Source organism: Balaenoptera physalus, assembly GCF_965194825.1.
Source record: "Balaenoptera physalus genome assembly, chromosome: 11".
Taxonomy (NCBI): Eukaryota; Metazoa; Chordata; class Mammalia; order Artiodactyla; family Balaenopteridae; genus Balaenoptera; species Balaenoptera physalus.
Genome location: NC_138896.1, coordinates 55984957 through 56010904, shown reverse-complemented (window position 1 = coordinate 56010904; position 25948 = coordinate 55984957). Strand labels below are relative to the sequence as shown.

The 25948-nt window shown below is 37.7% G+C and overlaps 1 protein-coding gene and 1 pseudogene across 12 annotated transcripts in view; both read right to left on the bottom strand.

Moving 5' to 3' along the window:
• The window catches only part of RBMS3 (RNA binding motif single stranded interacting protein 3), a gene marked incomplete at its 3' end in the record, with an annotated part of 716065 nt that overhangs the window by 462466 nt on the left and 227651 nt on the right, over positions 1-25948 (bottom strand). For all 11 annotated transcript variants that reach the window (XM_082415132.1, XM_082415127.1, XM_082415131.1 and 8 more), the window contains exon 3: positions 20829-20887. In XM_082415132.1, the coding sequence (XP_082271258.1) occupies positions 20829-20887 (59 nt within the window). The remainder of the gene's footprint in view (positions 1-20828; positions 20888-25948) is intronic.
• LOC309638772 (DNA primase large subunit pseudogene) overlaps positions 1931-25948 on the bottom strand; it is a 251633-nt pseudogene continuing 227615 nt past the window's right edge. Inside the window, exon 2 of the transcript XR_014268557.1 lies at positions 1931-20887. The product of XR_014268557.1 is annotated as a DNA primase large subunit pseudogene (transcript). The remainder of the gene's footprint in view (positions 20888-25948) is intronic.

Here is a 25948-nt window from a genome sequence, read left to right as displayed (position 1 = left end):
GAAAACTCAAATCTTTTCCTAATAAAATGTTCATAAAGCGTGCAAAATAGATTCTAGCCCATAGTGGGAACTGAATATGGCATGTATGGTAGTTTGAAACAACAGAAGAAATACGTGGTATCTGTTACTAATTTTGCAGGGACAACAATGCTGGCATAACTAAAGCATTGCTGAAAATAGCCAGTGATATTATTAAGTGGTAAATTATCTGACAGAAGCAAAGAGAATTCGTAGAAAAGAGACTTTACCAAGAGCTAAAGTAGATAGGAAAGCTTCCATCTAGTAAGTAGAATTTTAATTTACCAATAATCTAAGTCTGGTTTAGAATCGAAGAAGATTCCAGAAAGACGTACTCTGGAGAGGGGGGATGAGTTGAGTAAAGACCCCAAGGTGGTATAAACATGATGTGTTGGGAGAGGAAAGTGACTGGCCTGCTTAGCCTGACAGGTATATGTTGAAACAGAATGAAAAATACTGTGAGTTGATTCATATTAGGAGGCCCTTTAAAGCCATCCTGAGGAATTCAGACTTGATAGGGAATGAAATAACAAGTCATGGACAGGTTTTAACCAGGCAAGGGGCATGATTAAAGCACTGTTTAAAGAACGCAATGAATCTGCAAAAGTACTCTGAGTCCAAATGTTCTTAACAAGACCCTGAGCTTAGTGCAGCTGAGTGATAAATGGCTACAATTTTATCCCGGTTTCTAATCACAACCAAAATCACATGCATGATGATTTCTTGGTGCTACATCCATGTATTAAGAACCTAAGATGTGGTTCAGCCATTCATTATCTTATTCTTCCAACCATTCTTGGGATAACTATTTCATGTGTCAAGCATGTGCTAAGTACAAGTGAACAAGAAATGAACAAGATACAGTTGGTTTTTTGGGTTTTTTTTTTTTCCTGAATAAGTGTAAAATACTTGCCCATGATAATCCCACCATGTAAGAGGTACCAAAAAAAAAAAAAAAAATCACTGATTATATCCAGTTTTCTAAGTGCTGGGGAGACTTTTGGAAAAACAAAGAGCTTTATTAAGGGAGACAGAGGAAGGGTGTCTAGGTTGGCTCGGGCATGGGTGGAGGGAGAAAGAAAGCTTTGAAGACTTGGTTCTTATCAGCTGAGTCACCCAAGTCAAGGAAGAGCACAGGCAGCACAGGAGAGGGATGTGAGAGATTAAGTGGTTGGGCTTTAGAACAAAGCAGCCCTGAATTTACATCCCACATCTGCTATTTCGTGGTTGTGGAGATGTGGGCAAGTTCCTTGTCTCTCACACCTATAAAATAGAGATAATAATTATAACAATTTGGAAAACACTGCCATCATGTGTATAAAGCACTCAGTATAATTTCTGTACATAGTAAGTGCTCAATAAGTACAAGACTTTATTATTAAATAAGAGGTATAATGATTGTTCCGAGGTATAATGATTGTTCCAAGCAAAGGGAATAGGCACCAAAGTGCCTTTACATATGGCGTGTTAGTAGTTGGGGATGATTAGATACATGGTAAGAGATAAGAACTGACCAGGGTCATCAGTATGGCCGCCTAAGTTGCTCATTACACCAGTGGGGCTGTTCACGGGAATTACAATGTGAGTGCTCCCCAGTCCCAGAGCTTGGCAGGACTCACATTTTACAAAAAGTGCAGTAGCCCTAGTGTTAGAGAGTACAGTCCAGACCATGAAAGGCTGTGTATTCTATGATAAGTAGTTAGAAGTTTATCATTTATGACATCTCATTCAAATGACAGAGATTCAAAAATATACACATATAACTGAGTTTTAATGAAGATGCATATCTTTAAACTCTCATTATCGAATAAATGAACGTTTTCTTCTTGTGGCATTTCAATACTGTTAAGTTATGCTGACACTAGTTGACTCATTTTTTTTTTCTAGATAGCACATTAAAAAAAAAATATATATATATATATATATAATGGAGATTTGAAAATCAATATATCACCATACAGAGAATACTTGTAATCACTGCTCCATGATATCTTCAAGTTCTTAGCCTTTTGAATGTATTATTTTTAAGAATTATATTCAGATTTTAGATACAATTTTATAATTTGCTTTTCCTGGCTATCTTTTAATGGATTAACTGAGAAATACTGATTAGCCCTTATTATATGCTAGGTCTTGGTTTTGCCGATATAGGAAAATGTGATCCCTCCCTCAAAGAATTCACAATTCAGAGAAGACATAAATGTCAACCAATACTTACAACTACCAAGCAAAACTATCTTCAATAATCACCATGCATCATCTTTTGACCTAGTTATTAGCAGAGCATGCAGAGACTTTTCTATGTTTCTTTTTCCCACTTTACGTCATACTATAGCTAGTTTCCCAAGTGGCCTCAAAGTCTTAAAAATTATCTTTTTAAATGGTTGTAAAATACTCCATTGCTTTAACCAGAGTTTAGTCATTCTCCATTTTTGCATATTTAGATTATTTCCAAATTTTCAGTAATACAATGCAAAGATTACATCTTTAGGAAAAAATGACAAGACTGAGTTTATTTTGCTGAAAGGGTTGGAAAGTTTAGTGATTCTTGAAATGTAGCCATCAAAGAATAAAACAAACAACTTTTGCTTTTAAACAAGGCTGATAAAAATGAGACATCTCTATGGCCCCTTTAAATTAATTTTTTTTCTTGGTTAGCTTTTCACAGATAAATTATCAATAATTTCACCAATTATCAGTCATTTCCACTTTGTTTGGGTCCATGTTTTATGACTTAAAATAATCCTACAGGTCTACGCATTTTAAATGAGCTACTGTCCACTGGATCAAGGACATGGTCAAGTCGTAATGACGCACGTATTACCCGGGAGGTCATTTTTTTCCCTGCTGGCTGGGACAGCTCAGACGTCTATGTGACCTGGGCAGAGCATCAGTCCCAGTTCCTGGCTAGAGAGAGGGAAGCATTTCCTCTCTAAACTTAGAGGCCACGTTTGTATTTCCGGAGTGGATCTGAAGGTCACAGCCTCTGTGTTTCCACATGTGTGCAGTTAGCTAATGAGGGCTGGGAATTCAGAACACAACCATCTATCTACAAATTGTTCAGAGAACAAAGCCTGAATAAAACCACTGGCAGCACAGAGCTTCAGGCAATGCTTTAATTCTTGAGTTAAATCCAAATGAGAAAGCTTTTCCTTTTTCTCCCATTGTCCAAAAAATTCAAGGAATTCTGGCGATGTCCAGGCTGACTGGTTATTATGGAAGAACACAGATGCCATGCCAAGGTAGGACGTTATAGTTTCCAGTGCATGGGGACTTCCTGTTTGCCTATTATAACAATCTTCAGCTTGACAAGAAACCCCACAAAACACATTCATGCCCTGCCTCAGAATGACTTAATTTTGGTTACAAATAGGAAAGGGCTACCCTTCCTGCAAAAGATCCCAGCAGCAAAAACAGACTAAATGCAGATGATGGTGTTAGAGAAGTAAAATAATTCTCTCAACAGTTCCAGTAAGTAGGATCTAGTTATAAAGTCAGCAACTGGAAGGAGAACATCAGGCCTGAGACATGTAACCCTCAAGGACTAGACCAGAAAGAAACAGAGTTACAATCCAAACATTATAAAAATTCAGACTCAAATTTGGGCAGGGGATTCTAAAGTGAGGTTAAAAGCACGTACCAGAAGAGAGCTGTTGACAAAACTGGGCGATGCTCAAGACGAGGCAGCCTCTGGGTGGAGGTGGATACTTGAAGGCAACTTAAGACAATAGGAAACTATGTGGATGGGGGAAGAATCTTTGGAGAAAAACCAGCTTGAAAAAGGAAAGACTGACGTGAGCAGGCATTTGGGTATTTTGCTGCGAGAGTTGGTTCATGGATAAATTCAAAATATTAATAGTCTTTTTGATTAAACTTGATCGTACCTTTAGAATCCAAATAGAAAATAGTTGTTTATCCCTGGGTTCATCCATCAAAGAGATAATGACACCAAAACGCTCTCTACAACTAAGTGCAAGCTATTTAAAGAAAAGAAGAGAGGCTGGGTAAGTAATTGGGATGGAGTGGCCTCTTCAGAGGTCTTAACCTTATCCCCACGAGCAAACATGGGAGGCCAGCCAAACAGAACTTAAACAAGATGAAAGAGAATGTTTGCCGTGAAACTCTACCACATGGGCCCTTTAAGGAAGCACATGCCTCATTCTGAATCCTGAGAGTAAAAGAAATTATCAACAGCACTGTGCCTGCCTACCACCATCCATAATTCTGTGATATTTCCCCACTTAAAATTGATTAAACTGCTACTCGCATTGAAGTCAACACAGATGAAAGGCTAGATGTTGGTCAATATCACTTAAGTGCAAAATTGAAGTGAACAGAAAATGGTTCCCAAAATATATTTAAAAAAAGAAAATAGCTCTAAATGAAACAAAATGATCAAAATATTTTCAAAAGGTACTATGCTTTCAAGGCACAACCTGCAGGTTCTTTTACATCTATATTAGGCGACATAACAGAGCTATAATCCCCATCAATACTGTTATAATGGGATGCAAGGGGGCGGGTGAGAACCACAACGGCATGCTTCTTTCAAACTGTTCGCCTCACGCAAACTTAAAGCACTGTGCTTGCGTCTGCTTGTCATTACTACCATCCAGGATCTGTCCTGCTAGTCTTACTTATGGGGATTATTTTGAGGGAGGAATTGCAAATAATGGGGAGCAAAGCTTTGACAGACTATGACTGGATGCTGGCAATAGTGGTCGACAAGTTGTCCACCATCTCCAGGTTCATTTCCTCTGCAGTAAAACGGAGATAATAATAACTCTCTGAGTTACTTGATATCCACTCAACAAACTATTAAAAATTGAAGCCATGCGTGCCTTCTGGGGCCAAGCAGGTACACAAGTGAGTAAAGTGGGCTGCTTTTATGAAAACAGCAGAGTGGTTTAGGCACCACTAAAAAGTATTCACATCTAAATACTTTTAAGCAGTATTGTAGCCAAACAACAATCCTTCACTAGACAGATTTGCCCTGTTGATGACTTACAGGAATGTTCTAAGAGATTTCTACACTCCGGGCTGCTGAACAACTATTTGACCAAGGCTGAGCTGCACAGCATATTAGTACAAATACATCTCCTGCCCCATAGCCACTGTTTACCGTACTTCTGATGATCCCACAGGGCATTGTCAACTCATTCGCCAGCTCACTCTGTAAAGCAGGGTTTCTTTCCTGGACAGACAAACCAAAGACGCCATTCCTGACCCTTGTCACTGGGATTCACTTTTCACTTCCTTTTTTTTTCTGTCTTAGTCTTTTAGTCTGTTTTATTTGGTTTACTCATTGATTGGTTGGTGGGAAATAGGTTGAAGACTTTACTTCCTACCCTTAAGGGAATTCAGATGGGATACACAAGATAAAAATGTTGGTGAATGCTGATAGGTCTGATAGCCCTTGACACTACAAGAGACCATGGGTTCATAGAGAAACCATCTGTCTTCCTCACCACACAGACCAACTACCCTTCAGTTTGCCATCATGGCTGATGTTTTCACCCATGCATGAACAACACTGGCTTTTGATTTTCCACAGAAGGTCACTTATAAATTGGAACTGTCTTATCTGGAAAGTTATACTTCATATAATTTTAAAAAATAATTTCCCTAACAAGAAGCAGAGCCAAAGGACTGGCTCCAGACTAGTAACTTTAAAAAGACATAGAGAGAGGAAAGATAGGCTGACTTGGACAACATAATACGATGTGTTATTTGTATTAACAGTCCATGTTAATAGGACATAATAGGTGGAAATACAATGATGCAAGTAGAAATGTTAAATTTTTACACAGATTTCACCCTAACCCTAACATATACACATTGTATCAATGCTTGATCAAGATTTTTGATCATTGTATAAGCAATGTTAATACTTTATTACTTGTCTTATATTATCTTCTCACAATAGAAGAAAATCGCAAAGCACCTGATCACTATCTAAGGCATAACAACTTCCCCTGGACTTCTTTGGTTTATGTAACACAGCAGATGCTTAGTTATAAAGAATGGTGAGGATTTCGCTTCAAGCGTCTTTTAAGAAAATTATGTTTTACTAAACTACAACAAACTTTGATGTAAATCTTTATAGAATGATTTTTAAAACTCTCTTAGGATACAAGTGTCTCATAAATATTTTTCCCTGTCTTACACACACACACACACACACTCTAACATACACATATCATAATATGTATAATAAATATATAAATAAATATATGAATACATATAAAAGTTATATGTGTACATACATATTTCAATTGGAGTTATTCTCATTTTGGTTTAAAACAATGGTTAAAATTGAGTAACACTGAAGGAAATTCCACTTTTCATATGGGAATCTTTGGTTTGTTAAGTTTTCCTTTAGTTGGCAGAAAATATTTGCAAACCATATATCTGATAAAGTTGGTTAATATCCCAATTATATAAGGGACTCATACAACTCAATAGCAAACAAACAAAAAAAAACAACCCTATTAACAAATGGGTGAAGGACCAAAGGATATGAATAAATATTTTCCCAAAGAAGATACAAAAATGGCCAAAGATAATGAAAAGATGCTCAACATCACTAATCATCAGGGAAATGCAAACCAAAACCACAATGAGGTATCACCTCATACCTGTTAGGACAACTATTAACAAAAAGATATGAACTGTTGGCAAGGATGTCGAAAAAAGGGATCCTTAGTGCACTGCCGGTGGGAATGCAAATTGGTGCAGCCACTGTGGGAAAACAGTATGAGGGTTTCTCAAAAACCTAAAAATACAACTACCATATGATTCAGCAATACCTCTTCTGGGTATTTATCTGAAGGAAAAGAAATCAGTACCTCAAAGAGTTACCTGCACCCCCTTGTTCATTGCAGTATTATTCACAATAGCCAAGACATGTAAACAACCTAAGTGTCTGTCAACAAATGAATAAGGAAAATGTGGTATATATATGTACATATATATACAATGGAATAATATTCAGCCTTAAAAAAGGAGATCCTGCCATTTGCAACAACATAGATGAATCTGGAGAACATTTTGCTAAATGAAATAAGTAGGACACAGAAAGACAAATACTGCATGATATCACTTATATGTGGAACTTAAAAAATCAAATATACAGGAGCAGAGAGTAGAAAAGTGGGGGAAATGGGGAGATGCTGGTCTAAGGGTACAAAATTGCTGCTACGTAGGTTGACCATGTCTAGAGATCTAATGGGCAGCATGGTGAGTATAGTTAATACTGCAGAACTGAATCCAGGAAATGTGCTAAGAGAGTGGATTTCAGGCACCCTCATCACACACACACACACATATACACACACACACAAATGGTAATTCTGTGAGGTAACATGTTCATTAGCTTGACTACAGTAATCATTTCACTGCGTACATGTGTATCAAATCACCATGCTGTCCACCTTAAACACATGCAATTTTTATTTAAAAAACAAAATTTTAAGTTTTCCCCTACTCAAATTATTCTCAATTTCATCACCTGCTTCTCTATGAAAAATAGAGTATTAGCCATAATTTCTTTATATTGTATATATGAAATTAGAGATTTTCTGATTTTTAACCCCTTGTTACTCAAAACTATCTCATGAGAACCTTTGAGAAACTCTTTAATCACAGTTTTTTAACAGTATTTTTTTAATGAGCTTCTAAATTCTACCTCACATAATTCTCTTTTTTAAGAAAAACATTTCTTTTCTTTCACTCTTCAATAAAAAGCTACAATTTTCACTTTAATTATCTATTATAATAAAAGTACTCCAAAGACATAAACTCCAATGCCTTGTAGTCTATGTCTCATGGAATTTTGCCACTTGGTTTCATTTAGGACAATCTCAAACATGGTTATTTTTCACATCACCTTTAAGCCCAAAGCCTAGTGTGTTTCTGAGCAGTTGCTTCCCTAAAATCTTTTGTTTCAGCTCCCGCTTTTCCCAGAGTGGACAAGCCCCAGGGATGTGAAAAGCTGTTATATCTGCAGCTTAAGCATTTTATTATCTCTTCTTGAGAGAAACTATATCTTTAAAAGCGGCACAGAGAAGGTGTCCCAAAGATGCTTCATGAATACAGGTTTCTTCCAACTCAGGGCTGATGTCAGCTTAATGACCAATAGGTCTATTCAGATGCCTAGTAATTAAAATAAACTGACCTTTTAAGAGAAGTAGTACAAATTAAATGTGAACCTTGCTATTTTCTCTTATTTCACAACACAGTGGGGAAACCAAGCTGGTTTTTAAAATGATCATATGAAATAGAGACCTTATATCACTAATATTTTATGGATAAAGAGACATGTGAGCCCACTTACAGCCACTTACAATCATAACAAATGATACATTCATCCTTCAAATTCAATTTTGGTTTTTATAGTTTGGGTTTTTTTTTTTTTTGTCATGTGCCTGAGTTTTTCTCTCTCATACTCCAGCGTTCTCATTTCTTAACTAAAGGAAAGGAAAAATAGCTATTTTAAGAGCAGCATGAATAACCAATAAGTCAATAAGAACAAGCATCAAATCATATGACTTTTCACTATCTCTTAAACAAAATATGCTTTTACTATGGTTTCAAAGCTAAGGAAGCAAGAATCTTTAGGCTTTTTTTCCTTTTACCTTTGAACTTGTAAAACAATGTTATGGAGTGAACATCATGACAAAGGGTGAACAAAGGAGCGCTTTTTTTTTTCTTTCAGAACCTACCCAACTCAGAATGAATTCCACCACCTGCCACTGTGATGGAATGCACTTTTCTTCAAAGACATCAAGTTTATAGGCCTTGAAAAATCCTGAGGGCTATCGTATAGCCAACACAAAAACGTATGAAAAAAAGTCCTTTAAATACTTTTTGCTATTAACAAAGCCAGTCTCATGAATAAACAACAAGGTCCTACTGTATAGCATAGGAAACTAAATTCAATATCCTAGGATAAACCATAATGGAAAAGAATATAAAAAAGAATGTATATATGTGTATAACTGAGTCATTTTGCTGTACAGCAGAAATTAATACAACATTGTAAATCAACTATACTTCAATTAAATAAGTAAATAAATAAAATTAAATAAAAAAACAAAGCCAGTCTCAATAAACACATGTCAATTCATGAAATACACATTCCTTGAACACTTCAAAAGTACTCATAACTGTATTAAATTGTGTAAGATATAATGGTGCTCTAGACAAGATGGTTCCTACAAGAAGAAATCCAAGTGCAAGACCACAGAAAAATTTACCAGACAGACGTGCCAGACACATTACAAACAGGGTTCCGTGTAATTTTGAAAATACTTTTTTCATTGTACGTATAAATAACCTCATTTGACAGTTAAGGAAACAGATGTTTAGAGACATTATGTAACTTGTCCAAGAAAACTAAGATTATTACTTAGAAATTGTCTCAGTGTAGACTTCATCTGAAAACTCCTTGAAGGACTAAGAGGGTTATCTAGGGGGTAAAAGTCTATATTTTTTTGAAGTCCTATATTTGAAAGGACATGTATTTACATGGTATTGCAAGTTTACATGAATTTTAGTAAACCGGACACACACATATCATATTTATCCATTCTATGTCATTACAGTTCATATATTATTTAAAAGAAATATTGCTATATTGGATTTCCCATATATTTATGAAATCATTGATGAATGAAGATAGATAACTTCAAACAAGTCAAAGGGATAATTACACACTAAAAAATATTCTCAGTTATAAGTGCTTACCTTTAAAGAATAACTGGGAAATGTATGTATGCTATGTCTCTGGTACCCTCGGTGGTTTTACAGGCCTTTGGAACATATACCCAGCCATGTTTGTTCTTTCTACTGATGTGACATCAAAGGCTCCCAGAGAGAAAGATAAAGCCCCTGGAATCTAAGACCCCTCTGAACCGTCCTGCTTCCTCAACACTCTGGCAGTAGAAAATAAGGTCCATGAGAAGCCTGAGGAGTTTATCATCTAGACGAAGACACACACTAATCACAAAAGCCCAAGAGATAAGGGGGTGTAAGATCTTTGCTCCCAGATGACGCTCAGAGGAGGTGGTGGTGTAAAGTGTGTAAATAGGATGAGGAGAGTCTACTGAGGACTTCTTGGGAAGGTGAATTCTGGAAGAAATCATTAACAGACTAGCAGAGGTAAGAAGAGTGAGCATTTTATATATATTTTAGCAAACTCTAAACATAGGGAATTGAAGGACAGGAGGAGGAGAACAAAGAGGATGTCTGGACAAAAGGATTTCTGTGAAGTTAGAAGACATGGGTTAGCAAAAGTCACATTCAGATTATGGCAGAGAGCAATATAACTCTACCATTTTATTTTTTAATTTTTATTTTATATTGGAGTATAGTTGATTAACAATGCTGTGTTAGTTTCAGGTGTACAGCAAAGTGATTCAGTTATACATACACATGTATCTATTCTTTTTCAAATTCTTTTTCTTTAGATTTTTTTGGGATGTGGACCATTTTTAAAGTCTTTATTGAATTTGTTACAACATTTCTTCTGTTCTATGTTTTGTTTTTTTTGGCCACGAGGCATGTGGGATCTTAGTTCCCTGACCAGGGATCAAACCCGCACCCCCTGCATTGGAAGGCAAAGTCTTAACCACTGGACTGCCAGGGAAGTCCCCTCTTTTTCAAATTCTTTTCACATTTAGGCTACCATTTTGTTTTTAAACCATTTTAAACTCCACACAAATTATTTATATTTTTTTTCCAATAAAATAATCTCTTCACATGCAAAAGAGATAGGGAGATAGGTTATAGTATTAAATGATGTCAAATATACATTTATGCTTTAAAACAGCAATGTTGGGACTTCCCTGGCGGTCCAGTGGTTAAGACTTCGCCTTCCAATGCAGCGGGGGCAGGTTCAATCCCTGCTCGGGGAGCTAAGAGCCCACATGCATCGTGTTCAAAAAACTAAAACATAAAACAAAAGCAATATTGTAACAAATTCAATAAAGACTTTAAAAATGGTCCACATTAAAAAAAAAAAAAAAACCTTAAAGAAAAAAAAGCACTGTTACCTATTAAATTTAATGTTGGTGGAGAGCTTTACTTTTGCCTAATGTGTATATTCACAGTGATTACAAGCAAATACTGAGTAAATATAGAGCCATAAGACACTCTTGAAGAAAAATGTGCAGTTGAATGACTCCCAGAACGTGAGTAGATACTTTGTTTTACTTTTATCTCAAAGTCTTCTCAGAGTTAACTCAGCACCATCACATCATCATCGTCATCTTCATAAAAGAACCCTCTAAAATACTGAATATACTGAACCAAGAAAAACAGTTTCGAAAGGATTATCTTTGACAGGAGAAGTGTCTTTAGCTGCAGTTGTATGGCTGAGTTGGAGACAACACATGGCGACCATTTACCTTCAAAGTAAGTGTTCTTTCCTAACTCTGGCTATAAGACTATAAACGCTGGAGTTTTCTCAAAAGAGGCCCAGGATGAAACTTTCATGTAAAAGGTACCTACAGGACAATTCTGACTGAAGTTATCAAACTTCCTACACAAACTAACTGTTTCTGAAATGAAAACAAAACTCAGTATCAATACCAAAGGAAGCAAATATACGTTTATATATTGATCACCTGTGCCTAGCTGCAAAATTAATACTGTACCAGATTAGAGAAAAATTCACAAAAGAAGTTCAGGGAAAAAATCACACACTTCCTACCGCAAAGGGAAATGGGAAATTTAGTTGTCTAAACAGAACTGTTTTCATCTTTTTTTTTTTGGTAACGTAATTCCAGTATTTGAAAATTAAATAAATGTGTTTTTCAAGTCTCATTGCCTCTTGGGCTCCTTGCTCTAGAGGCTGTGAGCCCAGCCGGGGGAGGAGCCTATTCCTCTCAAAATGTAATTCCTCAGACTCATAAATTTCACGGAATATTTATTTTAGTTTTCACTGATTTGGGGAAATAACAGGTATTGAAAAGAGGCTTTTCATGGTGTTTAGTTTCTTCCTTTACTTGCTTAGTTTCCTTGTGGACTAGGCCCGGCTAGGTATGCTATTTTCTGGAAACCAAATGGTTCTACTTACATACACGTTCTGCCCGGGTGCATGTCAGTGCCACTTACTAGGATTGGTCTGTAGGTAGGGGCTACTGCATACCCTGCAAAGACTACAGAAAAATATGACAAAATAGAGTATCCATCCCTCCCTCCAGGTTCATGGGATTTAATACAGAAATCCACACTTTCCTCACTTGCTATTTAAATACTCCCAGTTAGTGACTAAAGGAGAAAATTAAATAATAAATAAAATGGATTAATTCCAAATTTGTCCAAGTGTACCGCCTCCTACTTAGTTACCCAGAAATACTTTAAAAAAGCATATAACAGGGCCATGAATCTAGAACTGCTAAATGGATTCATTCACACCCCTCCATGAAACAATCTAGGTGGGTTCTATCCCTCTCTATAAAAATGAATCTAGTATGCAGAATTATTTCTCTTAAAGAAGAATAACAATTTATGGTTTCATTTAATAAAGAATTAATGATACCCTACATGGATGATCTCAGAACTTTTGGATCCTTGTCTTCAACTTTGATTTTAGGGGTCCAATGAAATGGTAAAGGCAACATAATCTTCCATAAATATAATTCAAGCAGCCTGTGACAACAAAGGCAAGAAGGGAGTATTTCAAGATCTTAGAAGTCGGTATGCTTGGCACACTCTAATGGCTCTTATATCCTTTGGCTGTTAAGCATGGAAACTTTCTATGGAATATCCATTACTCATTCCCTCTGCTCTAAACTCATAGCCTGTCAGAAAAAAATGGCTGGCGGGGGTGGGGGGTGGTACAGAGGAAGCCAAACTTAAAAAGCAGGAAAAGGCAGAGACAAGTCAATTCATCGAAGATTTACACCTTGTTTTCAATGGCTTCTTTCATTTCATTTCCCCTGACTTTTTAAAATTAGCAAATACACTGGACCCAGGAGGAAAACACATGGGGAAAAACAAAACAACAAAAACAAAGCAGTGCAAATCTCTGTGACTTGTACAATAGCTCTTACTGGGTCCTGGTGTTTGAGTGGCTGAATGAACTGCGGTCTGTTTTTCATTACTCTCCATCTGGAGCTGCGGCCTGCTTTGTTCAGCAATTTCTGGTCATTTGGGCCTGCTGGTGACTGTTTTGTTTTATGTTGCCATATTATACAGAATGAAAGCTGCCGCAGCCACCACCCAAGAAAGAACAATCCTGAAAACGAGAGGTTATGTTGAAAGAGCTCCCCACGACCCCTTCCGGAATAGAGAGTGAGTGTGTTTATCCGGGCCTGCCTACTGTACAGATTTAGAGGCCTGCGGGTGGGGTAGGGTGCAGGAGGAAACAAAAGCCTTTCCTTCAGATGCTAAGACCCAGGAAGTGTCCAGAGCTGGGTTAATTCTGACGCCTTTTCTTTTCACCTCTAAGAGACTAGTGCATGTACTTTCTCATACCTCACTTGCAACAGCTCATGAAAAACTGAACTCATATCATGTCTTTAAAAACAAAATCAAGGGCTTCCCTGGTGGCGCAGTGGTTGAGAATCTGCCTGCCAATGCAGGGGACACGGGTTCCAGCCCTGGTCTGGGAAGATCCCACATGCCGCGGAGCAACTAGGCCCGTGAGCCACAACTACTGCGCCTGCGCGTCTGGAGCCTGTGCTCCGCAACAAGAGAGGCCGCAATAGTGAGAGGCCCACGCACCGCGATGAAGTGTGGCCCCCGCTTGCCGCAACTAGAGAAAGACCTCGCACAGAAACGAAGACCCAACGCAGCCAAAAAAATAAAGTAAATAAATAAATAAATAAGTCAGGAGCTCTTAAAAAAAAAAATCAATAAATCCTCTCTTCATAATATTTGGTTTTAATTGCATAGCCTTAGTCCAGAGGCCACACTGCAAATGATTCAAAAGCAAGTGTCTCCAAGAAGACTGAATCCAATTTTCATTCTTTAATGACAGGCTCAATGCCCTTAGTGATTTTGTTTAAAAAAGCCACCTCAGACATCCTTTCCACTTCCCTCCTTAAGAAAGCAATGGTCAAGAAGAACTCTCTTCTACCTTTTCGTTAAAGAAGCAAAGAGTAACATTCTCTCTTAATTCATTGCTATTTTCAGCTAACATTAATTTACAAAAACAAAGAAACATAGGCAGGTGCTACTAAGGTTTAACAGAAAGAACAACCAAAATATAAATATAATTGAAACCACTTTAGTTTTTCCAAGAGCTGTTTTTGCCTTTTTTTTTTTTTTTCTAGAAAAGACAATATAACAAGTTTGGAGAAATGTAAAGTTAATAATAATCTATCACCTTAACACAAAGATTTTCTCTGCTTAATATTGCCATTTTATACAGTCAGCACGAGGTATTGTTGAGCATTACCTATGTATTAACTCATTTAATCATCAAGTCAGGCCCTATTATTATTATCATCTTATAGATGGGGAAACTGAGGCACCCAGCAACGTTAAGGGATTGACCACAGGTCACACATCTATGAAGTGGAAAGGCAGTGTTTGCACCAAGCATCCTGGCCACCCACAGACATAACCATGAGCACTACTGACTTTCAAATATTTCCATAGCTCCATGTTTATGGTACACATGATTTTATATTCTTCCAGACTCACTGAACTTCCTCTAATAAACGATTCCATGGTTTGTCGTAGTTTAGTCCTCTCGACTATCATGGTAATGGCTGTATAACAGTGGTACCCATATAGAAAATAAAATGGTGCTAAGCGTGAGCATATAAAACACTTTAAAAATATGTCTAAATAAAATCTCTCAGTAGAATTAGTAGCATCATAGTACATTCCCGATTGCTCTTTTCATATTGACTTTTTTCTTTTTTTACATTTTGATATTTATTAACAAAAATGGTCCAGAAAAGTCCTGGGTCAACATTACAGTGATAAGCGTTAAAATAAAAGCTGTTCTTAGTCATACTGTTTCTAGGGGACTGTAAGCAGTCCAGAAAGCTGTTTTATCTCCTGAAACGGGGCTTAAATCACACCATTCAAGCGTTAGATTTCAAAAGAAATTCTTCCTCTTCTCTTTTGTCGAAGCAAAATATACCAGAGGTCTTTGTTTTTACCTGCAAGGCTGCCTTCCCGAGAAGTGCATGCATGTGTGGATGGATGAAGGGGGGTCGGTTGGAGGGAGAAGGCAGGCAAAAAAGAAAAAGATAAAATCGTAAAGTAGGAAATAAAAGCTAGTGAGGAAGACAGGCTACCAACTGCCCAGGAATCGTTCCTGAAGTAACTCCTCTAGTCCCTCCAGATCCATTTCCAGAGAGGAGTTGAGTGAGGCCAGAGCAGATGACGCATCCTTGCTTCTCTGGACACTCGGTTTGCGTTGGGGCGTTTCTGGTTGGATGGATTCCTTCTTGATGTCTTTACCTCCACTGAGGATCCGCTGGCTCTCAAAAAAGAACTGGTTTGGATGACTCAAAGAAAAGCCACAATCATCTACATTATGTGTCATCTTGAAGAACTTCTGAGAGGCTACCTGGTAATGTGTCCCTTTTACTAAATCCAAAATCTGGTTGATCCCTGAGGGAGGGATCTTGTACGCTTGCAGCTTCTGCCTCATCAGTTCAGGATCGCTGTGCCAGAAAGGGCACCCATGATAATCCCCTTGGCTTGGTGGATTGTTAGGATAATCTTCAGGCAACTGTAAAGTGTGTAGTCTGTCCTCTTGCCTTCCTTTCCAAAGCTATGACGGATATTGTAAGAGTAGCCTTTATCAAACTTATCTGGATCCATCTTTCCTCTGATAAATGTCTGCTTCCAGAACTGCCATGCCTGTTCCAAGGTTAGGCCAATGCCCTTCAGGAAGAGGCCGTACTGCATGCCGCCCCCATGACGAAGATGGTGATTTTCACGCAGGGCTTTATGTAGCTGATCTATGCAAGGTGGGAAGGATTTGGTAGAAAGCGAATCGATCTGATTTAAAGAAACCTTCCCAACATTTGCCTGTGTACTGTAGTCTTGACCAGTGTACGAATGACTGAGGTGGTTGAGCAGAGGCTCGAGTCTCTCATCCGACTGCACAGCAGGCAAGGACCTGGCTGTTAAAGCCAAAACCTTGGACAGTTTGGTTCTAAATTCATTCAGGATGATCGCCACAATGTCCTTGAGTTGTACATAAGCAAAGCCATTTTCCAAATAGACTTTCCTTCCTCAGAACAAATCCAGAGCATCAGCAAAAGGGCTCTTATAAACTGACTCCAACTGAACCCCACCTAAACTGTGTGATGAAGCCATAATATCCTGTTCTCGGAGAGTCTTCTCTTCAACACTTATAGCTTCAAACTGCAAATGGCTATCCTTTAAGAAACTGAATTTTGTCCTTGGGTAAAATACTGAATTGAAATAGAAAGAGATTAATTTCTTGTTGAATGAACCAGCGCCTAAGCTCTTCAGATTGGCAGTAAGCAAGGTGTAAAATAAAGTGAGAAACGTGATCTCTTCTTCGGGGTTCATATTCATCTTCCAAGTTTTCTCTGTAGGAAAACTTAAGCTTCCGAAGCTCAGCCTCCAGCTTACTCTGGTACTGCTCGGTTCCTTTCACATAGCTCACACCAAGATTCTTAATTGCTTTTAGCAATTTAACTCTATCGATAGCCAAGTTTTCAAATTCTATCAAAGATATGTTTCCAGAAGGCGGCTGCAAGTAAAACAGAAGGCTATGTGGGTAGCAAGCATTCCTCTGGTCATCTGCCAACCTCAGTTTCCTCCGATTTCCTCCAAGAAACTGCATCTTGTTACCTCCAGCCACACCAGACATGAAAACACACAAACCCCGGCAAGCGTTTTCCCCGGAGGGGGCGGGAGAGTTCGTACAGGACGCCATATTGACTTTTAAAAGGCTCTACCAAATTAGCATGGTCCTAATGAAGAAGCGGTGAATTAGTTTCACAGTAACCAGCCTTGGAAGGCCCACATGTTACGTTTGCATCCTGAGTGGATATAAACTATCACTGCAAGTTGCTTCCATTTGCATGTTTCCAATCATTAACTGATTTATCCTGGGGACACTGGGCCTTTGTAGCCCTCCCAAGTGTGTTTTTCCCCCTACCATCCCTTCTCCCACTGGACGTGTAAGTGGGGAGTCCTCCTTGCTCCTAACTCCATATGGCTTCCCTCCTACCTAAAATCTCCAATGTAAATCTCACCTCACAACATTTTATAACCAATGCACCTTCATTTTCACCATGGTCTACAGACTCCTGGTATCATTCCTCCTATTTCCCCACAAATACCTTCTGCATCGGTCCATTTTTCCAATACTACTCCTGCTCCAATTCTTGGCTATTTAAATCAATACTTCAATGCTGCTCTGGTGCCTGGTCCCATCAGCTCCTTGAATTCACAGTGACCTTTCCAACCTCGGCAACTTGCTCACACACTCATCAATGACTATAAACAAGTTTCCATAAATGGAATTGCTCTCTCTTCCCAATTGTATGGAGTTTCTACCTGTAACTATTTCAGGGGCCGTTTTTCTGAAGAAAATAATAATAATAATAATACTCTAAATAGGACTTAAAGTATCATTAAAGTAGTATTTTTCCCCAGACATGGAAGTGGCAGTAGTACCTCTCTGACCACGAGGGCTTACTTTTAGGGTACCCGCCCCACGTGCTTGGTGAAAGATTTGATTCAGTCACCACTGCTATCCACAGGCTCCAAACGCTGAGGCCAGAAAATGCCACTGGAGGCTTCTATTAGTGTGAAATGACCATGTGATCACCTGCCTCTTTGACATGAGCCTCAAGGCAAAAGGTCTAACAGCCCTCTGCCCTCCCATAAAATCATCCTTAACTGCCCTTCCTTCAATGATGTCCCAAGGGAGTTCTGTGGTCCCTCCCTCCCTCCCTCCCTTTATTTCTCCTTATCTTTCTTCCCTCCTTCCCTCCCTCCACTTTCTCCTTCCAAATTTATCAGTGCTTATTATGTTTGAGACCAGTAGTCTCCAAACTACTTTTTACATCCATATTATTATGAATAAAAATATCTTAGAGCAGCAAACTCAATATTTATACATTTATGTATTTAAAACATGAGCATTTATAAAACTATACCAACAGGTACATTATAAAACACACACATAAAACACACAGAAACTTGACATCAAAACAGAGATATGTTCTAATGTTTTCTTCGAGTATTTCCAATAGACAGTCAAGCATTCCCCTGCAACTCCCTTCTCTGAAGATACATTTTCTGGATTACACAGGTCCTGTCTTCACTGAGTCTAAAGGTTTCTTTGGAGAGAGAGAGGAAATTAAATAAGCAGTTACAAGAAGATGTGGACAGGAGTGTTAGGGGTTGAGGTAAGTATACCCATCACATCTGTCCAGATCAGCACCCCACTGTTAAGAGATAATTGCTTATGGAAACTCTGACAACCCGTTTCAGCTACATCCCCTTCCTCTTCAAACCTTATGATTATAGTCTAAGAGTACAGCTTTTCCAGGTTAGCAATGGACCCTTTTGGTTTCACCAGTGTTGTACAGTGACAAGAGGTACTTGCATTCCCGAGCAAACCTTTGCCTACTGGAGGGTCCTTCCATATGGACCACTCCAAGGATCAGGAAGGTCATGGGATCCACTGAGGTTCATAGGGCTTGCTTGTCTGTGAAGCATCTGCCTTTGTGACTGGGGCTCAATCAATATTACTGACTGCCTGAGTTGGGTGCCTCAATTGTCTCTGGTTGCTTCTGTAGATATTTTTACCCCAAACTTTGGGAATCGGTCAGGCGTGTCTGGAAGTGATAAAATTAATAGTCTGAAGCTTCTCACACACCACATGCTTCCCACAGGCTGAGAGTGAAGAATATCTCACAGTCATGGCCCAATGTTGTTCGTATATGTCCTCCAAGGTTCAGTTTTCAGCTGCCTACCCTAATGGACCCCACTCCACCACCTCCCCTACAAGTTATCCTTAGTGTTATTATCTGCTCCCTTGGTTATGGTCATCATCATAGCTCTGAGCTTTCTTGTAGCTCTGCCTTGACCTCGCCCACAGGGATGCTACACCAGGCCCTCTAGCTCAGGATGTCCGACACATAACTCACCACCTCTCTCCAAAACCCACTACTACTACTTCTGGACTTCCGACTTCAGTCAGTGACACAGCCCTCTTCCCCAACAATGACACCATGTTGATGTGGGTTTCATTGCCCGCGTCCTTTCCCCTTTATAGAAAATATCTAATTCTACCTTTGAAAACTCACGTGATCCCCTTTCCATTTTTCTAACAGTGCCTGAGGGACTTTCCTCATTTTCCTTTTGATCTATGGATTTCAAACATGCATTGCTTTTTTTCTGCCTCCAGTTTCTTCCCCCTTGTAACTCAGTTTCACCCACTTTGGCAAAATAACTTTTCTAGAACACAGGTAGAATCATATCGTTTCTGCTCAAAAAAACATATAAGGGTTGTGTACAGAATTAAGTTCAAAATATCCAGGATAACTTTATAAATGCCTCCAAAATCTTGGCCCCTTCCTTCTTTCTACCGATATTCTTACCTGGGCATTTTTTCTATTCTAGTTATATGGGTCTGCTCAATTACATTCTGAAATTCTTTCTCTTGAACACCAACCTTTCCCAAGCCCATCCATTCTGCCTTGCCTTTACAAACTTCATTCCCCAAAAGGGAATCTCCATATTCTCCTCCCATAGTATTTTGTGGATCCCTGTATTATAGACATCACTCTTACACTCTCACATATATTAGGCTGATATACTGATCCTAACACGTATATTAAGATTAGTTTCTTGGTTTTCTTGGTGGTTTCCTTTTCAACTAGAAATTGAACTATTAGATGATAGAAATGATGTCTTATTAATTTTTGTCTTGTAGTAGCTAAACACCTGGGGCATTTGTGAGTTTATAGGACACAAGGAATGTTGCTTTTTTCTTTAATTGCTGAATTGAATCTGACCATTACCCAATTAAGCCAGGATATACTCTCAGTGTATAAATGTTCCGAAAACGTGTACACATTATATTTGTACATGAAATAGGGGCAGTGTTTAGATCTACCATATTTCTTGATGTTGGTATTATAAAAATGACTGGATTAGAGAAACAACAAATAACACATGTTACAAAAAGCATTTCAATTTTCCAGTATGAACTCAGTCATGCAAGAGAGCCCATATAGATTTCACAAATAAATGAATGCAGCCCTTAAAAGAGTACTGGATTCCCAGACATGAAAAAACATGAGCCACAGATATAGTCAAATAACTTCAGAAATATTTCCAGGAAAAAAAAAGAAGCCTTGATAAGATACAAATTCTGAGATCCTGTGAGATGCTTATAGCTGAAACTGAGACACAATGGGCCCATCAGTAAATTCATTCCTAGTCAACCAATGTAGCTAAAGCTTTAAACAACAGACAAATGAAAACGTGTTTTGCATGGGAATGTTTTCCCCAGAGTTCCTCATTTTTATATAGGAAATCAATTTGCATCACTGATGATATCATTCAAATCAGACAACCCAAAGTTGTTAGGAGGTAATTTAGTCTTATGCTGAAGCAATTTGATACTTGTTCTGATTTGTGATTTTCATTTTGTTTGTTAATGAAAAAAAATTAATGAGCAACGTTACTAGAAATACAACTCATCCAAGCCTCGGCATGCTTAAAAAGGTTGCCATATACTGTACATTGGGATCGTTGTGCAGCTGGTGCCTGGGCCTCGCCTAGGAGGAGCCATCAGTGGAACACAGAGGCGTAAGCTCAGGTATCAAGGCCCTGACACATACCTTTGCATTGATTTGTGTTTTTGTCAAGGATTGCCTTTGTGGATACGATTTTTCCATACCTGAAAGAGAGAGAGAGAGAGGAAAAAAAAAAAAAAATCCATGTTATTGTAGCCCAATGAAGATACTTAAAACACCGTAATAAACATCGGTGCACACACAATTGAGCAGGAATAAACCAAGAAAACAAGCTCTGAATCCCCATTTCACAGCTGGATGACCTCTTTTCACCAGCTCCTCTTTATAACTAGAGAATGGGCTTCCTTCCCTACATAATTACTGGGTTAAGCCTTCGAAAATAAACCCGTCAGGCTGTCATAGGTGGCTAAGAGGGGATTGTGTGTGATTGTGATCAAAGTAAATCACACTCTGTGGATTCTTGGAAAAATGCACAGGCCTTGGAGCCAGGCTGATCAGGGCCTGCGTCTAGCTCGGGCGCTTACCTAGTGCTGTAACTCTGAGCAGTTCAGCACGACTTATCTAAGCCCATTTTCTCATTTGTAAAAATGAGAATTGGAACAATCACTTTTCATGATATGGGAGAGGGTTAAATTGAAATGTTGCGATTTCCTAGCAGGTTGTAGGATATATAGGACTTTTTTTTTTGCTACTAAAAAGGTATTAGTTATACTGTAAGTTAATTGAGGATAAGGACTGAGTTTTGTACTCTCCATGCCTAACACCACCAGTAATAGAAGCTAAATAAAGGTTTGCTGTAAATAATCAATGATGTAGGTTATCCATGGTGCTTCCTCTACAATAAAATTTCTACCATAATATAGCTATATATTTACATCATAAATGTTTTAATTATTTTATCATCTCTTGCAGAAGACCTAGTCTAGGTTTTTTTTTCAGAGATTGGTAATATGGGGAATGAAATAATCTTGTTGAGCCTATTTATGAGGTATAAATGATAGGACTGAAGAAGATAAGTCCTAAGACCCTGTCCTTCTTTAGGATTCCATGAAGGATGCTTCTAGATCAACATAAGAACATGGAGAAGTTATAATGCAAATTTAAATACCAACTTTATTAACGACTCATCTTATGTTCAAGATTTCAGCTATGGTCACAAAATATTTGGCAAGTTTTCCTTTAATTCTATGTTCCTAAGGAAGTATAAGAACATAGGATAAATACTAAACATTCTGAGAATTAATGAACTAGGTTCCCTACCACCAATGTTTCTTTTCCATTTGTAATCACCTTTTACTATACCATTAATTCTTTGGAGCATTAAATTCTTGGAGTGGTCATTTATTAAAATTCTAGTGTTGAAAATAGCACAGTACTAGAAATGCCTTTGCCTCTCTTTTTTCCCCAATGGAATTGCTATCATTATACTAATATCACCTACAGCCTTGAAAATCATTCCAATAGGAGCTGAGCTATTGCTAGGTCACAACAGAAACAGGAATAATTGTATGAGATCAGTGGAAGGAGTCTGAGATGATTTCCCACCTATAAGCTCCACCCTTCTTAAGTCAGCCAGAACTGGGCTGGAGCTGTCCAAAGCTGAACTGGGCAGATTTCACCAGCATAAACCTGACGCTTCAGCTACTTGCATCTTTAGTACCCCTGCCCTTCCTGCACCATTACAATGATAACCCTATAGTAAACAAAATCGAAGAGAGCTAGTGTTGAAAGTGTCTCTTACTATTTTGCAGATGAAGAAAGTATGTTCTAAAAGATCAGTAACTTGATCAAAATCACATAATTTGTGAAACTTCCAATAGGGACTTGAATATGGGATTTTTGAGTTTGGTGCAGTGCTTAACTAATATAGCATGCAGCCTCTAAAATAGAAAAGCTACATATATCAAGTCGTCTTGTTCAATCAACCTTCACGTCTTTGGGGATCCACGTATTTGATCTCCAGGGCAATGCAATGTAGTCATTAAAAGAATATATTGTGGCAATAAACTTCCATGGCTCAAATCTCAGTTCAGCCAGGGTATACTTGATTAACTAAGTCTTATGTGCTCTTTGCATCATTTCACCATCTATAATGATATAAATCTATTTTTATATTGATTTAGATGATATTTATTTAAAATTGTGTACATCTACTTGTAAACCTATAAAATGATGATAACAGTCTCTACCTCATAAGGTTGTGGGGTTCACCTAGAGTGCTGATAACACTGGCTGGTATAGAGAAAGTGCTCATTTAATATTAGCTTTTCTTACAATCACTTTCTTGCTGTTATCTGCTACATAAAACTGTCTCCAGTCCTTGGCATTCTCTGAGGTAGATAAGAAGTGGAAGGGGGTTAAGGTTCTGTCCCAAATCCCAGCTTAAAACACTACTACTTAGACTGTCAAAATCTTCCACTAAGAAACTTGGCAGGTAACGTTATTTGCTAAAAGGATAATTTGCATTTATAATTTATATTGTTATTTTTAATGTTTGGGGTTTTATTAACTATATTCTCACTGTACTTAATCATACAATTACCCATAGGTTCAAATATTTTCATGGTTTATTTAGTATGACAAACTGTCTGTTGCCTCATTTTTTTTTTAACTTGTAGATTTTTATTGAGCAGAGATGCAAATAATTTCTGTCCAGTGGAAAAGATAACTCTAAAGTTACAGCTTATTGCCATGTTCAACATTAATTAGTTTTGTATCTAAACCGACATTCTTAACCTAATGTTCCTTTATAAGTTGCCTATAGATATCTAGCTTTTCAAATGCTCTTTGAACTGGTTTTAACACCTTGTATATACAAGCCCACTCTCCCCAAAATTCTTCCTCCTTCCACCTTCCCCAACCCGCAAGACATACATACAGCCTCTCTTTAGAGCTCTATTTCATCCCAAGAGTTTCTCTTTTAGGAAAATAACCAGTACAATAATATATTTGAACAGTGTGTTCAGTAGACAATGTTTAAAGGTACCTATAACCGTACCCATTAACTACGGTGATGTTTGCTAGGTTTGGACTATTCAGGCAAGAAAACATTTGCAAAATTATATGGATCTTAGAGAAGAAAACAAAAAGGGAGAAAAAAGGGAACATTTGCTGAAACATTTTTCCCCACACAAAGCACCCATCAATACAATATGGAAGAAGCAAAAACCAGAGGAAGAAAAAGAATTTAGATCATTTATAACCATCTCACATCAGGCACATAAACCCTTAAGACAAAAATCCTTCTTCTTTTGTTTCTAAAGCCACTCCTGAAATTTTTCCATAAGTACCTTCTAAATTAAAATTTAGCTCTGTCTCTTAAAGAGGAAATTGAAAATTACTGTATCTCATAGTGATTCTGTCTCACAGTGGGACTCAACCTATGGTGTCCATGTTGTCCTACTGTATCACTGTTATGAGGATTTCTTCTTCATAAAATGCAGTATATGGAAAAGATCACTGTCAGTCTTTTACAGCCAAAAAAGTGAAATGCTTTCTTGTAGAAAACATTTGTGACTATTTTAGCAAGCAACATTTTTCTTAAAAAAATAATTTTATTATTCAGAAAGTATTACAATACTACTATACATGGAAAAAACATACACACATGCCAAAAAGCAAAGTATGCTGTTTCTTGACTTCCCTATTCCTAATTACTCTCTAGGTGAGAATTTCCAATGGTCCAGAATCACAAAACCATAGAACACAACTTGTTAATTCAGCCTCTACTCTGGCTGGAGTTACAGGAATTTCAGTCCTTGGCTCAGTTACAAGATTCTGCATTAACAATTATTTCACAAAGCTAGAATATGCTTTAAACAACAAGAGAAGGTATTTAATGGGCCATTAGTTCTAGTTCATGTCTGAACTCTCACGATGACAAACAGGGACTTTCTGCATGACTGGTGCTGTATCCTCCTTGCCCTGAAAAGTCAGCCACTGATGTAGGTAAATCAAGTTTAGACTTTTTTTTTGAAAAGACCTAAAACCACCATAAAGACAAAAACCACCCATATAATGTACCTGCGAAGAATTGTATTAAATTTCTCTTATGTCTTGTCAAAGTAGAGTAAAAACTACTGACTAAAGATATTTTTTTAATATATTCTAAAGAAAAAAAATTTCTCAGGTAAAATTATTCCTAAACTTACATTATATTACTTATTTACTCTTCTCCTTTTTGGAGTTTAGATCAAGACCTTAAGTGTTCAGAAAGCTTTTTTTCTTTTTTTTATGCCACCCACAAGTGGAGAGCAAAATCTGATATTAGAGGAAAATATGTGACCCAATTACTGAACAATGCCTGGAAATAGACACCTCAGCGGGGTCCCCAATTCTCTCTTCTATGTTTTCACTTCCTGAAGCTAGAAGAGATAAAATATCACCCACAGTCAACTTCCTGGGGAGTTTTAACTTCTTGGGGGAAACAAATAAATGAACACATTTTTTTTAACCATAATTCTTTCCATCTGGGCTCAGTGCCTTCTCCAGCCAGTATGAGAAGCACCTAAGACAGCACTGCTAGGGCACTTTTCTATATAAAGATATCCAACTCCATGTCATATCTACAAAGTCACCAACTATCCTGAGTGCCCATAAATTCTCCAAACACAACCCAGTTCCAAATAACATTGTCTTTATAGTCTAAGAGGACTTTGTGATCACAAACAGAAGCCAATGCACAATAACATTTTGAGTTTTCACAACTGAGTTTTATATTTCATGTGTTGTCTATCAACTCTAAAAAATACGTTTACCTGAGCTTGTCAATAAAATATTTACATTTAATTTTTTAAAGAAATAGTCAATTCTTTCTTACATTTATTCTTAAATAGCATCTGAGTCATTTGTTGATACCCTTGATTATTCCACATACAAGCCTCATTTAAACTAATGGAATCTTTTATTTTCCAAAATTGAGGAGAAAATAGAGCAATTATGGGTCTACTGTTCATCAATTATGAAGACATCAATCCGGTGGGATCTTTCTATAAAGAATTTCTTTTTAAAGCCTTTTACTGAATCACTCACCGTGTATATTAATTCAGGTAATACAGGCAGAGACTGAAAATAGTTTCCACAGTCAATCAACTCCCAGCTAACTCATTTTTCACATGGCTTCTATACTGATACCAAGACAAGAACAAAGGTATTACATTTATTTAATGGATGGAATATTATCCTTTTAGCCAATGTGGTTGTTT